General features: G+C 39.1%; 1 protein-coding gene across 1 annotated transcript in view; it reads left to right on the top strand.

Annotated features, from left to right (window-relative positions):
* Window positions 1-13,875, top strand: part of CYFIP2 (cytoplasmic FMR1 interacting protein 2) — a 70,293-nt gene that overhangs the window by 4,414 nt on the left and 52,004 nt on the right. The window contains exons 4-9 of the mRNA XM_070739001.1: window positions 957-1,058; window positions 3,977-4,158; window positions 4,462-4,558; window positions 6,682-6,810; window positions 7,427-7,531; window positions 12,490-12,581. Coding sequence (XP_070595102.1) covers window positions 957-1,058; window positions 3,977-4,158; window positions 4,462-4,558; window positions 6,682-6,810; window positions 7,427-7,531; window positions 12,490-12,581 — 707 coding nt within the window. The remainder of the gene's footprint in view (window positions 1-956; window positions 1,059-3,976; window positions 4,159-4,461; window positions 4,559-6,681; window positions 6,811-7,426; window positions 7,532-12,489; window positions 12,582-13,875) is intronic.

Genomic DNA, 13,875 nt, shown 5'->3' with positions numbered 1-13,875 from the left:
TAGGGCATGAGCGACTGTGAGCAATGACTCCCTGTCCAAATAGGGCCGCAACTGGTGCAGCAGGCGAACCTGGGCAAACGCCCTCCTTGCCACAGCCGAAAGATGATGTTCCAATGTCAGCTGTGGATCAAGGAGGACGCCCAAGTTGCAAACCCTCTCTGAGGGTTTCAGTAGTTCCCTCCCCAGGGTGATGGACGGACAGATGGAATTGTCCTTGGGACTACTCCATCTTGTCTGGGTTGAGTTTGAGTTTGTTGACACCCATCCAGGCCCCAACAGCCTCCAGGCACTGGCACATCACTTCCACTGCTTCGTTGACTGGACATGGGGTAGAGATGTATAACTGGGTATCATTGGCGTATTGATGATACCTCACCCCATGCCCTTGGATGATCTCACCCAGTGGTTTCATGTAGATATTAAATAGCAGGGGGGAGAGGACTGACCCCTGAGGCACCCCACAAGGGAGAGACCTAGAGGTCGACCTCTGACCTCCCACTAACATTGACTGCGACTGACCGGAGAGGTAGGAGGAGAACCACTGGAGAACAGTACCTCCCACTCCCAACCCCTCCAGCCAGCGCAGAAGGTACCATGGACGATGGTATCGAAAGCCGCTGAGAGGTCAATAAGCACCAGGACAGAGGACAAGCCCCTGTCCCAGGCCCGCCAGAGATCATCCATCAACGCGACCAAAGCAGTGCTAATTACTTTCTAACTTTATTTTGCATTTTTCTCAATTAGTAGCCTTTTATCGGGCAACATTATGATTTTTCCATGAGAGTCCATCCCATTCTGAATTGGATTTATTTGAAAAGCACTTCAAGATTTTTTGTTTTTGCTACATCAGATTTTTAAAACTATCCTTTTATAAAATGATCATCCTCTGTATCCCATGTTCTTCTTCATCATGTCCATGAGGATTACTAATATAAAATTGTTACATTAACTTTCAGGTAAAGTGTAATGAGCAGCCAAACCGAGTAGAGATTTATGAGAAGACAGTTGAAGTCTTAGAGCCAGAAGTGACAAAACTCATGAAGTTCATGTACTTTCAGGTAGGTGTTCCAAATTCCTATGCTTCACTTCTGTCCCCTTCACTTATTATTGTGGACAACCCAATTTCTGTACGGATAAAAAAAGATCTTCTATTGCATCTTGGTTCAGAGTTACCATGTATTAAGATGGGCAGCCAATAAATTTGATAAGTAAAATACCATTTTTGCAGTAAAGTTACTTGTGTATGATGGTTTTGCTAAGCGTTTAATATTGTATCTTATTTTGATTTAATTAGTAAAAATGGGCAATATCTAAAATTATATGAATGAATTTCTGCTGACTGTATCAGTTCCCATCCATATATACTTGTGGACTTCCCAAATTGTTTTGAAAGATGCAATACTCTCCGGAGGCAGATTTGATAGTGCCAGGAAAAGCTAGCATTGTCCGTTTGCCATTTTGTCAACAAATCAATATTATTGGATGCCACACAGACAGTACTCAAGTTCTTGTCAATATTGGCTGACCTTTCCTTCTGCTTGCCTAAAAAGACTAGTTACATAGATGTGGGAAACCATTCTCTAATCTAATGTGAGGTTCATTATGGTCAGTTTTGAAAGATGTTTAACTGCAACACAAATCATAGTCCAAATAAGCAAACCCAAGGACATGACCCTGGATAATGAAAGCCTTTTAAGTTGGAAGATAATACGATAGAAACAGACTAAACTAAAAGTAACAGGAGAAATACTTTAAATACTTTATATTTTAACAGTATCATAGTTGTGGCCTGGTCAAAGTGCATAAACACACAATTAGAGGATACCATTGAATAAAAATATTATAGTATGGTGGTCACTTTTTGCTTAATTGTGTCACATGAAGCACCCTGCTCAGATACGGGTTTATTTTCCTTTTGAATTTAAGTCTGTTTATCTATCATCATAACTAAAATTAGACAGGTTTTAAAAGAATTAAACAGAAGAGGAATACAGATTCTAGTTTCTTTCTTTAAATTCCCTTGTCAATTGAATCCCATTTTTTCCTGCAGTCCATATTACAGCCGCCCCGAGTTTGCGGAGAGAGGCGGCATACAAATCTAATAAATAAATAATAAATAAAATAAATAAATATTATACAATTTTTAGCAAATGAAATTATGTGTGTGACTGCCAGGCAAAAAGGCACCATTCTTCTTTTCTCACAGAAAAAACTGTAGGCGTCCCCAAAGCTTTTGGGTTGATGGGTCTCCTTAAAATTTGACAGCGTGCCATGGGCATTTTCACGATCTAGTGCAAACTGAGGGAAATATTTGCTTAGTTAAATTCTTTAGACGGATAGTAAATAACAAAATGTCAGTTTTCAAACAGGTCATTGGGTGAGACTTTCAAGAAAAGGCAAATAGTCCAACTACCAAATGAAAAAAAAAATCAGAATCAAGGCCAGAACTCTCAAAATTCATGGACAGCAGACTACTGGTGGATGATAAGGAAAATATCTCCAACATATACTTTCTTTTAAAAAAAATAGAAACAAAGAAAACAAGATATGCATCATGCCAAATGCAAAACCAAGAAAAAAATGCAAGTCAATCACCCCACACTTATCCATAAGGAAAACAAGACATAAGGGTTGGTGTACAAAAACAAATACATTACTTCACAATGATACATTTAGTACAGTGATCCCTCGATTAGCACGGTCTCGATTAGCGCGAAACGCTGCAACGCAGTTTTTCAAAAAATATTAATTAAAAAAATAAAATATTAAAAAATAAAAAATAAGTCCACGCTAGTTCTCTCTCTCTTTCTCTCCCTGTTGCCGGCGTGGTATATGAGAGAGAAAGAGAGAGGCAGAGGTCGGGCGCATTACCGGGAGGTGGAGGCGGCGTGGGGACGCTGGGTGCCGGGGACACCGAGGAGGGGGTGGACGTGGCCTCTCAGCTGCAGAGGCGGAGGCAACGGCGGAGTCCGGCGCTGGGGCCATGCGGGGCCGCTCATCCAGGGGGGCGTGGACTGGCAAGTCGCCCTCCTTTCTCTTTCTTTCTCTCTCTTATACCACACCGGTAACAGGGAGAGAAAGAGAGAGAGCGGAGGGCACCTTGCCGGTCCACGCCCCCCTAGATGAGCGGCTCCGCATGGCCCCAGCGCTGCCCAGGCAAAGGGGAAACCCCAAGATCGCTTGCCGCTTGCCGTATTGCAGCGAAGGAGGCGAAGCAAGGCTCCAAGCTGCAATACGGCAAGCGGCAAGCGATCTTGGGGTTTCCCCTTTGCCTGGGCGGCGGGAAGACCAAGGGAAGGTTCCTTCAGCCGCCCAACACCTGATCCGCTCCGCAGCGCGGCAGCAGCGAGGAGCCGAAGATGGGGTTTCCCCTTTGCCTTTACCCCATCTTCGGCTCCTCGCTGCTTCCGCGCTGCGGAGCAGATCAGCTGTTGGGCGGCTGAAGGAACCTTCCCTTGGTCTTCCCCGCCGCCCACACGCAAACTCCACCATCTGCGCATGTGCGGCCATGAAAAAAATGGCGCACATGCGCAGATGGTGGTTTTTACTTCCGCATCCAGTATAACGCGGAAATCGGTTAGCGCGGGAGGTCTTGGAACGTAACCCCCGCGCTAACCGAGAGATCACTGTATAGCCAAAAGAAAACCTTCTTTTTCCATTCTCCAAGCGCTAGAATGCTTCCTAGTATTTCCTTAGCTTGTGGGGAGTATTTTCAGGATGTCGCAGTTTGGGCCAATTTCCATTTTTAGTTTCTTAGAATGTTTCACTAAACTGGATATGTTGAGGACACCAGATCCACAGGATGAGCAAATGACAACATCCTTAACCCTTTAGGAGGTGGAAATAAGGAAGGTTCAAGCTTAGACCTGAGGTGGTGGAATCCCATGACTTAATAAAATATCATTTCTCACCCATTATTGACAGTTCCTTCCTTTTTACTCCTCCTTTAAATTATTGCTGTCTTACTATTTCTTAGAGAAAGGCCATTGAACGATTCTGTGGTGAGGTCAAGCGTTTGTGCCATGCTGAGAGAAGGAAAGACTTTGTTTCAGAAGCGTATCTACTGACATTGGGAAAGTTTATCAATATGTTTGCAGTCTTGGATGAACTGAAGAACATGAAGTGCAGTGTAAAAAATGACCATTCTGCTTACAAAAGGTGAGATTAATATATATGTAGGTATTTTAATATTATTGCTTAAAATACAATAATTTGTATTTATTGTATATAGTAAATCTTTGGAAATAGGGCAAGTGCCTTTTTCAAAGTTAATACTATTTAGTCATGGAATAGAGGCTTCTAAATCCTGTTTTGTGTCAAAATATATTTACAGTGGAATAAAGATAATTAAATGCCATTTTTGTATTCCTTTTGTGGCCCCTTTTATAAGTCTGTGTTACTCAGCAATATGCTGGTATAGCATTCCAATTTACCAATTCAATTTCCTCTTATTTTTTTTAGAGCAGCCCAGTTTTTAAGAAAAATGGCTGATCCACAGTCTATTCAGGAATCACAGAACCTCTCCATGTTCCTAGCAAACCATAATAGAATCACTCAGGTAGAACATTCTCTGTTATCATTTTTCAAATATTATAATATTTAAATAAGTTTGCTTTGACCTGACATGTATGCTTTGGAGTTGAGTTTGTAGAATACAGTACAGCATAAGAAATATATTTATCATTATTAGGCCCTGTTTGTATTTGGGATTTATTAATGCAAGTTGTTTTGCTGGAGAGACGGAGTAACGACACGGACACAAGAGCTGGATTTAAATTGGGTCATTTTAATTAACATAAATTTGCATAATTTATTCAATACGTTGCATAAATTAGCATAATCAACTATGACCCAGAAATGGACCTGCAGGGTCAAACAAATACTTCCGGGGCGGAAATGACGTTATGCCAAAAAACATTCCTGGGCAACTCATGGGCGTATCTCGATGCAAGTCCAGGTGAGGGCCAGGCCGTCACCTGCGACCCTGCCATGCTGTGCATGAGGGGGGTCCCACCGGCTAACCCGAATCCGGGAATTAAAGGTGCAGGACCCAAAGACAGGTTCCCCCCAGCTGCTCAGGCAGAAACTCCCTCCATGAGCTTGCGGAGAACCTGTCAATCATCCCCAAAGATGCCCAAGGGAGAACGCGCGGTTGCTAAACCACCCCAGTTTTCCGCCCCTAACCTGCCTACCCAAATGACCAAAGGTAAGCCAATTAACCTAATAAATGCAAGCACCCCCTAACCGCACATCCATCACCTCAGTGTGGAATGGGCGAAAAAACAGCTCTGCTAAGAGGCAGAACTGCAAAAAATTCCCATTCGGCCCCCTAAGGGCGACCCCTAAGCACACTGCAAAATAGTGGAGGGCGGGCGGGTGTCTGCTCAGCTCTGCAGTCCGGGCGAAAAGGGAGAGCCCCGGGCCTGCTCGCCCTTATATAGGGCAAGCAGGCCCCGCCCGGACCAATCAGGAGCCTGGCCAATTAGGCCCTGATCTCTCGAGCGAAGTCTCGCATCGCGAGACTTCGCCCGGGATTCAAAATGGCGGCCGCCATGAGGGACCGTGTCTCCCGGTCCCTCCAGCAAAGCCTGCCTGCCGGGTAAGTCCGGCGCTGTCAATATAGGAAATTAGTCATCTTAAACTAGCAGTCACTGGGCATTATGAAATCAATATAGATGTCACTTATACATAAACTCCATAAAATAGCAAACATCGTGCAAGGCTTTTAACCACATTTCTACAGCAACCAAATACTGTACTATATTTTTATTCTATGCTACAGATAGAAACACACATATACACACACAGAGTGAGAAAGGCACAGAGTTGGGAATACACCCTTCTAATAATCATTTGGTTTAATCTCTTTATTTATTTATTTATTTTTATTTATTGTTAGAGTTGAAAGGGACCATGCAGCTCATCAAGTCCAACCCCCTGCCTGAGCAGGCATCTTAAAGCACCCCAGCCAAGTGGCAGTCCAATCTCCTCTTGAAAGTGTCCAGAGTTGGGGAGTTCACAACCTCCTCTTGTCCCTATGACATTTTAACAAAAGAAAATATATATAGTTCAAGATTGAACTATGATATTCTTGATGCTTTCTGAGCTTGATTGTTTGCTAACGGACATTTCATTCTTCAGCTAGCTAAGATCATCAGTGTGACTGAGATTAGGATGTGCTGCCTCTTTATGGGTAGTAACTTGTCCTGTGCCAGGGTTTTGTTGTGTTTTGTTTTGTTTGCAGAGGGAGGGTGTTTGATGGAGGATGGGGAAATAGACAGCACCAAGAACGCCACTCCGTTTTTTACACACACATATAAATTATTGCTTTTGCAGCGTTTGTAAACAATTATCTTTTGCAAGCTACTAAATATAGAATTGGCTAGTGCAGATATAAAAATTATTGCCTTTTCAAAAAGAATGAGGGTAGCAGAAATACATTGGGAATAAGCAGATGGTACGATACAGTAGCTATAGTAAAAGAGATATTTAATCGTTCTTATACTGCCCAGCACTGCATACAACTATTTAGAGCAAATGCAGTGCTTGATGTAAGCAGTACATAGCTTAAATTAATTCCTTGCCTATACGCTGCAAGGAAGACACTAAATTAAATTTTACGACCTTTTATTTCATTCTCATTGGAAAATTAGTGAGGGTCTTGTGGGAATTCTTTTTAAGTGCCTGCATCAGCAGCTGGAAGTGATCCCTGGTTATGAAGAACTGTTGGCTGATATTGTCAACATCTGTGTGGATTACTATGAAAACAAGATGTATTTGACACCCAGCGAGAAGCATATGCTTTTGAAGGTAACTTCTTTCAATTATCTGCAAATTTATTTTAGCCATCTTTCAGTTTTTCACAAGAACGTTGTGATGCCTATTTTCATGATGCATGTTTTGGTGTGGGGGTTTGTGTGTGTGTGTGTGTGTGTTTTCTCCTTTTAGATTTTAATTTTTAACTTCTATATTAAAATATAATTACTAGAAAGATTTAAAACTATTTCAAAAAGGCATTCAAAAATCCTGCAAGTTTTTTTTCAGAGTCAGATTGAAAATCCTTTATTTATAAGGGGTGGAAGCCTGTGGATCACAGAAAGGCCCCAATCTTTTTGTGTGTGTGTGTGTGTGTACTTTTTAAAAGGTGTTGCAGTACAGATGGAATGTGCACAAACAAGTTGCCCGTCTGAATGGACAATATTGAATCAACTGGACAAATATTTTGAAACAATTTAAGGAAGCTACCTATAATTTCAAAAATCAAAAGTATGTTATGGTTAGTCACAGAGTAGATGTAGTCTCAAATATTATAAGATATGGTTTTTTTAATTAAAAATTTGTCCATAGAATATGCTCTTTTTCTTCTTTCAAACACTATTAAATGACCGTGATGAACATTCAGATGTTGCTCATATTTTTCTTATAGGTGATGGGTTTTGGTCTGTACCTGATGGATGGAAATGTTAGTAATATTTACAAATTAGATGCCAAGAAGAGAATCAATCTCAGCAAAATTGATAAATTCTTCAAGGTTAGTGTCTAGCTGGTTCATGATTATTTCCAGAGGGACCCGAGATTATCTGTATTGGTACTGTCTAGGGATAAAGCAAACACAGGAGGATTTGACATGCTGGAAACAAAGGTGCGACTGAATCGCAAACATCTGAATATTTTACTGTTGCACAATTGGAAAATAAGCAAGTAGGAAGTTTTATTCTGTGTGTTTTAACAACAAGCTAATATTTCTGCAAAAAATGTCCTGATTAAAATCAGATTCATACAGATTAATTTCGTATCTACCAGATTTCACCTCTGCACAATAAGCTCTGACAATCAACAGCAGGACATGCATCATAGGCTGGAATTCTTCTGTTTACCTTACCTTCTTCAGGGAAAACCTTGTTCCCGTAATGGACACAGCTATATATTTTAGGACAATAGGCTGGTCATCTTTTAAATCATGGTGAATTCCTTAATGGAATGTGAGTTACTGTGTACAAGCTTTTTAATTTTAATTTTTTAAATAAATGCAGGGGGAAAAGGAAAAGAGAATGCACAAAAATTATAACAGAGAGGGAAACTAAAACATAAAACTAAAACATACAGGGCATGCATATTTATGGAGATGCATACATCAATATATTCAATTCAATTCAATTCAATTTATTGGATTTATATGCTGCCCCTCTCCGAAAACTCGGGGCGGCTAACAACATGAACAATATACAGTAAAAATCCAATACTAAAAACTAACTTAAAACCCCTTAATGTATAAAACCAGCATATGTACAAACATACCATACATACAGCTGTGACTTCCATTTAAGTACTTTTCTGAATAAAATTAGGTGAGGATAAAGGAGAGAAGAAACTTATTGAATTCACTGTAATGGTTGACTGTAAAACACATAATTTGGTTGGTTTTTTCTTCCGATATATCCTCCTCTGTCCTCTCTTTTTTTAAAATTGTGAAATTTAAAATTGTGCATTATTCTCAGGCTGATACCCAGTGATGGGCTACCAAAACTTTTACTACCACACTGTGGGCGTGGCTTATGCATTTTGTTTCAACATCTTTCAGTGCAAATTGGGTGCTCTGGGGTGGAGCTCCAAATTTTGCTGTCGGAACTACATTCCTGACCATTCCCATAGGACCCCATCACTGCTGTTACCAAACTTTTAAAAGCATGATAATGCTGGCTTTGGCTGATCTCTGAATGTTAAGTAGGGCTGGACCTGCTTGGGAGGTAATGCTATCCTTTCTGTTCTATAGTATAACAGTGGAAGCTATCCAAAAATGCCAAGTTACAGAAGAGACTAGATTGAAGTCTTTTTTTTAAAAAAAAGTCTTCCAGAAGAATATAGCTCTGAACAGATGCCAAGAAAATCACCAGTTAGGCCATCAAAAGTTAAGCTCAACTGGAGGGAAACTTTATTATCATTTTTAGTTTATTTAACAAAGTCATTTAAAAACTGAACTGCATATAAAAGTGTTCTGATTGTTTCACTCTTGCTTGTTTTAGCTCTTAGCAAGCAGCTCAAGCAACAGCTGCAGCAGTTTTAGATAACAGATAGATTTATGTAAATAGTACCTGCTGATCTCAAAAATGTCCAACCTAGAATTTACTATAAGTTTTTGTCCAAAATGTTTCCCATATGTGGACTGCTTAGAAGAGTAGGATCTGCATGTGATAGAAATTTCAACCCATTTTAAAAAATATGACTACTCAACTGTAGAACTAGGTATCACTCATGTGTACCTCCTGTATCAATGTGAAAAAATGTTTGGACATTTAGCCTGCTTCTTTCAAAAGACATCATTGTCTTTTATGCTTATATGTGTATAAGTACATATGCTTATATGTACTTTTTCATGCTGTGGTATCATTTTAAGCAGATGATGTAGCATTTGTCCTGCTGAAAAAATGGTGGAAAAATGAAAGGTGAATTGAGAATTAAAGTTCACAATTATTTGCAATTGTTTGCAGAGGTTTTGAAAGTTTCCAAATAGCAACCATTCTATATAAGGAGCTAAACATGGTTCCTATTATCAGGGCAACAGATTATTGCTGTTAACCTTCAGGTGCCCCCTTAAGTGGCTTATTTTATAGCAGTTCCATTTGCAACATTGCTAAATTCTTATTCTTGCAAGTTCATTAAAATTAGTACTTTCCATTGTTAAGTGTAGTTCAAAAACTACATGGTGGCTACAGTATATCACCTCTAATTATTAATTACTTGACATTCTATCTATCAAACATAATATGTGTTTCATTTAGCAAATGAAGGAAACATGAATATGGTGAATATATCATCCAATATCGGTCTAGTCTCAACCCATCAGCAACATCACGGCTGCTATCAAGGTTCTTGATTAATTAAAAGAGCAGATTTTAAATTGATATTTGTGTACTTATTCAACTTTATTAATAATTCCACAATTCACACATATGCCTATGAATGCGAGCTACATGTTAACTGTTTCCATGTTAACTGATTTACATGTTTCATTCTTCCTCTTGCATGCAGATATTAAAGTAATTTCTTGTATTTGTCAAAAAATAATATGAAATTTCTTCCATAAGCTTAATATTTAGAGTATAAGAATTTTAAAAGTGAGAGGTATCCCAAAGTTTAGAGTCCTCATTATCACATGAAAGTCCACTGTATTCTTGTACCTATTTAAAAATAGTGTTAAATCTATATCATGTACAGTATACATCTAATCCAGGGGTGTCAAACTCAAGGCCCATGGGCTGGATTTAGCTGGTGGAATGCTTAGATCTGGACCACGGGACTGCCCTGGAAACAGCACAGGAGTAGCCCATGGTGCCTCTGCCAGTGAAATGGGCTCCCGATCTTCATTTTTGGCTGGGACAATGTCCTACAATCCTCTGCCAGTGAAAACAGAGCTTGGGAGTGCTGCACACTCCATTTTTGCTGCAGAAGGTTGCAGGAGGCCATACCAACTGAAAGCAGAGCTTGGGAGCCCGTTTTCACTGGCAGAACACTCAAGCAACGACAGGTGCCCCTGACATGATTAATGTCAAGGTGACCACACCCACCCCAGCCCCCTGAGGTCCAACACCACCCTGATGTGACCATCAATTAAATCAAGTTTGACACCCTTGATTTAATATAAAACTTACTAAATATCTGAATAAGACTTCTATAGCCTTCAGTTACCTAATAATTAACTGGGATTGCTAAACAATGCGATCATAAAGCACAATTTCCATGCCAACTTATGACAGCAAGTCCCAGTTGCCATTGTTAGGCTAATCCCATATGGTTGCAATGGCCCATCATTATGTTGTAGCCCTCCTGCCAACTTCCCCATTGACATTACTTGTCTAAAGCTGAAAGTGAAGGTTACAAAATGTGAATGTATGACCATAGAACCATGCAATGTCATCATTGCAAGTTGGTTTCCAAGTGCCCAAATCATGATCACTTGATCACAGAGACTATGAGGAGAAGCTGTACGTCCCCCTCAACTCTGTCGTAACTTTGCACGGTTGCAGAACAAGGAGATATTAAATGAGAACTAAATGAAGGTTAAAATTTTTACTTTACCTCCCCGCCCCCCCAAAAAATCACAGTGAAAGCAATCCTGGCTCTGCCTCTTTAAATGCAATGTATTGTAACTGGCTGCTGATTGTTTGATTCAATTTTGATGATGTAGTTCATAGTTAGATGATATAGTTCTATTTGGATAATGTTGAGTGATTGTAACAAATCACTAATAAAAAACATTATTTGGAGAAGGATGGAAATGGGAAGTCACTTTTTCTATGGAGATTCTCATTCATCCAGGTCATGGTTGTCCCAAAGGTGCTTACTCCAAAAGGCAACTGGACTTCCTTTGTTTTTCCTTGAAGACGTTTCACTTCTCATCCAAGAAGCTTCTTCAGTTCTGAAATGAAGAAGAACTGAAGAAGCTTCCTGGTGAGAAACGAAACATCTTCAAGGAAAAACAAAGAAAATCCAATTTCCTTTTGGAAAAAGCATGTTTGGGAGAAGTCACTTCGTTGAACTATATTTAATCCAGGAGTCATCCTGGAAAACTATAGTTTCCTTTTAGGAAAAAAAAATCTATTGTTGTGTGAAATTGTTATTCTAATGTTTTTGTCAACAAAAATAGGCATATAATTTCAAATTATTATTTTTTAAATAATCTTTATTGTTAGGTTTTTCAAACAGGACTATTTAACGCTACCATACTTGGGTTGCAAAATCTAGATGTTCATTAGATGGCAGCACGGATTCAGGTTTTTGCAACCTACAAATGGTAATCCAAGATTATTAATAAATTGAGGCAATTGCTTTGAGTGAAGCACATAATCATATACTGAAAATTTACCAAGTATAAATTCCTTTTCTCATTAGCCAAAGTTATTTTTATTTTTCTAGCTCTCTGACACTCGATAATAATCTGAGACAATTGAAAAAACTTGGCTTCATATTTAATAGACATAATATGTGGTTCAAGATTTGTTATGAGGGCAGAAATCCCATCTCCCTATCTATATATCAAGCTTTTACATGTGTAAAAAGATTCATGGCTGGGTAGGGTAGCAGTAAGCAAAACAGGAAATAAAAGGTGAAGATATATTTCCTGGGTTAAGGTGATCATATTAGGGTTACCAGGTGCATTTTTTGCTACTTCTGCTGACATTCCTCTTTTAGGCGGTTATTAAAGCAATAGAAGAGATAGTTTTCAACAGGAGTGATGCCCATGCAAAATAATGATGAAATTGCTAGCTTAAAAATTGTGCTGACCTGATTTGAATCATTATCATAATGCATATTTCTCAGCTTTGCCATGGAAATTCACAAACTTTTTTGCTCCTCCCAATACTGTCAGGAATACTCTTTCAGACTTTTAGCCCCCTCTGGTGGTTAAATGCTCCTTTACCCCATGTGTCATACTGATGCCAAAGGAAGCATCTTTACCTTCTTTAAACCATTTCTTGTTTTTTCTTCCAGCAGCTGCAGGTGGTTCCTTTATTCGGCGATATGCAGATAGAGCTGGCCAGATACATTAAGACCAGTGCTCACTATGAGGAGAACAAATCCAAGTGAGTGCCTGCCATAATGTCTCTTGGCTTTGGTGTGTCTTAGTCTACTCTTCCACTTGTGTGCAAGCTCACTGCGTGACTGCCGATGAGCCTGTGTCTGAGCGATTCAATAATTGAACGTAAGAATGAGTGCTTTGCTAAGGATGTATGTCACAATATGATTCCTTATATTCTCTTTACTGTATCTTGAAAGACACTGATTCTATAAATTCTATGCAGTTAAATCTACCTTACCTTCCTGAAATTAACCAATCCTTCATTGGTTCTCTATCCAGATACCCCAGTAAGTCCTAAAAATAAAATGGAGAGGGAGGGTGGGTCCTTGGTGCTCTCTGATCTTGCTTGTTTTCTGCAGACATTTCTTTTTTCTTTTTTAATTTCTTTATTGTTTTCAAAAATATTTCTCACATGTTTTGTTTACGTTTTACAAATCTTATTCCATTTCTATCACCTTTTGTATATATCTTCCATTTCTCTATATCACTTATTTAATAGTATACATTCAATTATATATATCATTGGTATAATACATACTTAAAATAACAGGAAAGAGGGAAATGTTTATTCTTTGTTTCAATTGACATTCATAAGGTATTTATTACTTTTTCTATATACACTGTTACTTTGTATTGTAATATTTTTAGTTTTTCTTTTGAATCCATTCATGCCATTTGTACCATGATCGTTTTGATTCTTTGATTTTATTTCCCTTAATTGAATTTGTGATTTCATCCATCTCTACACATTTGTATATTTTGTCTATAATTAGGCTTTCTGATGGGATCTTTTCATTTTTCCACATTTGCGCTAGCGATATTCTAGTTGCGGTATTTATATGAGTCACAGGGAAGAGAGTTTGCTTAGAATATTTTTTTTCCAAATTCCTAGGAGCATACCTTCTGGAGTATATTCTATTTTCTCTTTGGCGATTTCTATGAGCCATCTATGAATTATTTTCCACATGTGTTCTGCAGACATTTCATTACCCAGACTAGGTACCATCATCAGCCAACAGCCAAAGAAGCTGACAGTAAACAGATCTACCAAAGAATCTCTAAGGCCAACCCCACCGACAATGACAGGCAAGCCACCATGTAAACTGACAGCAAACTGTACTCCTTACTAGCCAGATGATGTTGCCTAGTTTGGATAATGAGACATCTGCGAGAAACCAAACAAGCTCAGAGAGCACCAAGGACCCTCATATCAACATTGAGCTACAAATCTTCTCTTTTATTACTGAAATGGAAAGATAATGCAAAGAGTGTGATCTTTTAAATGTTGATTCCTCAAG

Source organism: Erythrolamprus reginae, chromosome 2, assembly GCF_031021105.1.
Source record: "Erythrolamprus reginae isolate rEryReg1 chromosome 2, rEryReg1.hap1, whole genome shotgun sequence".
NCBI classification, from domain to species: Eukaryota; Metazoa; Chordata; class Lepidosauria; order Squamata; family Dipsadidae; genus Erythrolamprus; species Erythrolamprus reginae.
The sequence above is the reverse complement of the archived record's forward strand: the minus strand, read 5'-3'. Positions and strand labels throughout refer to the sequence as shown.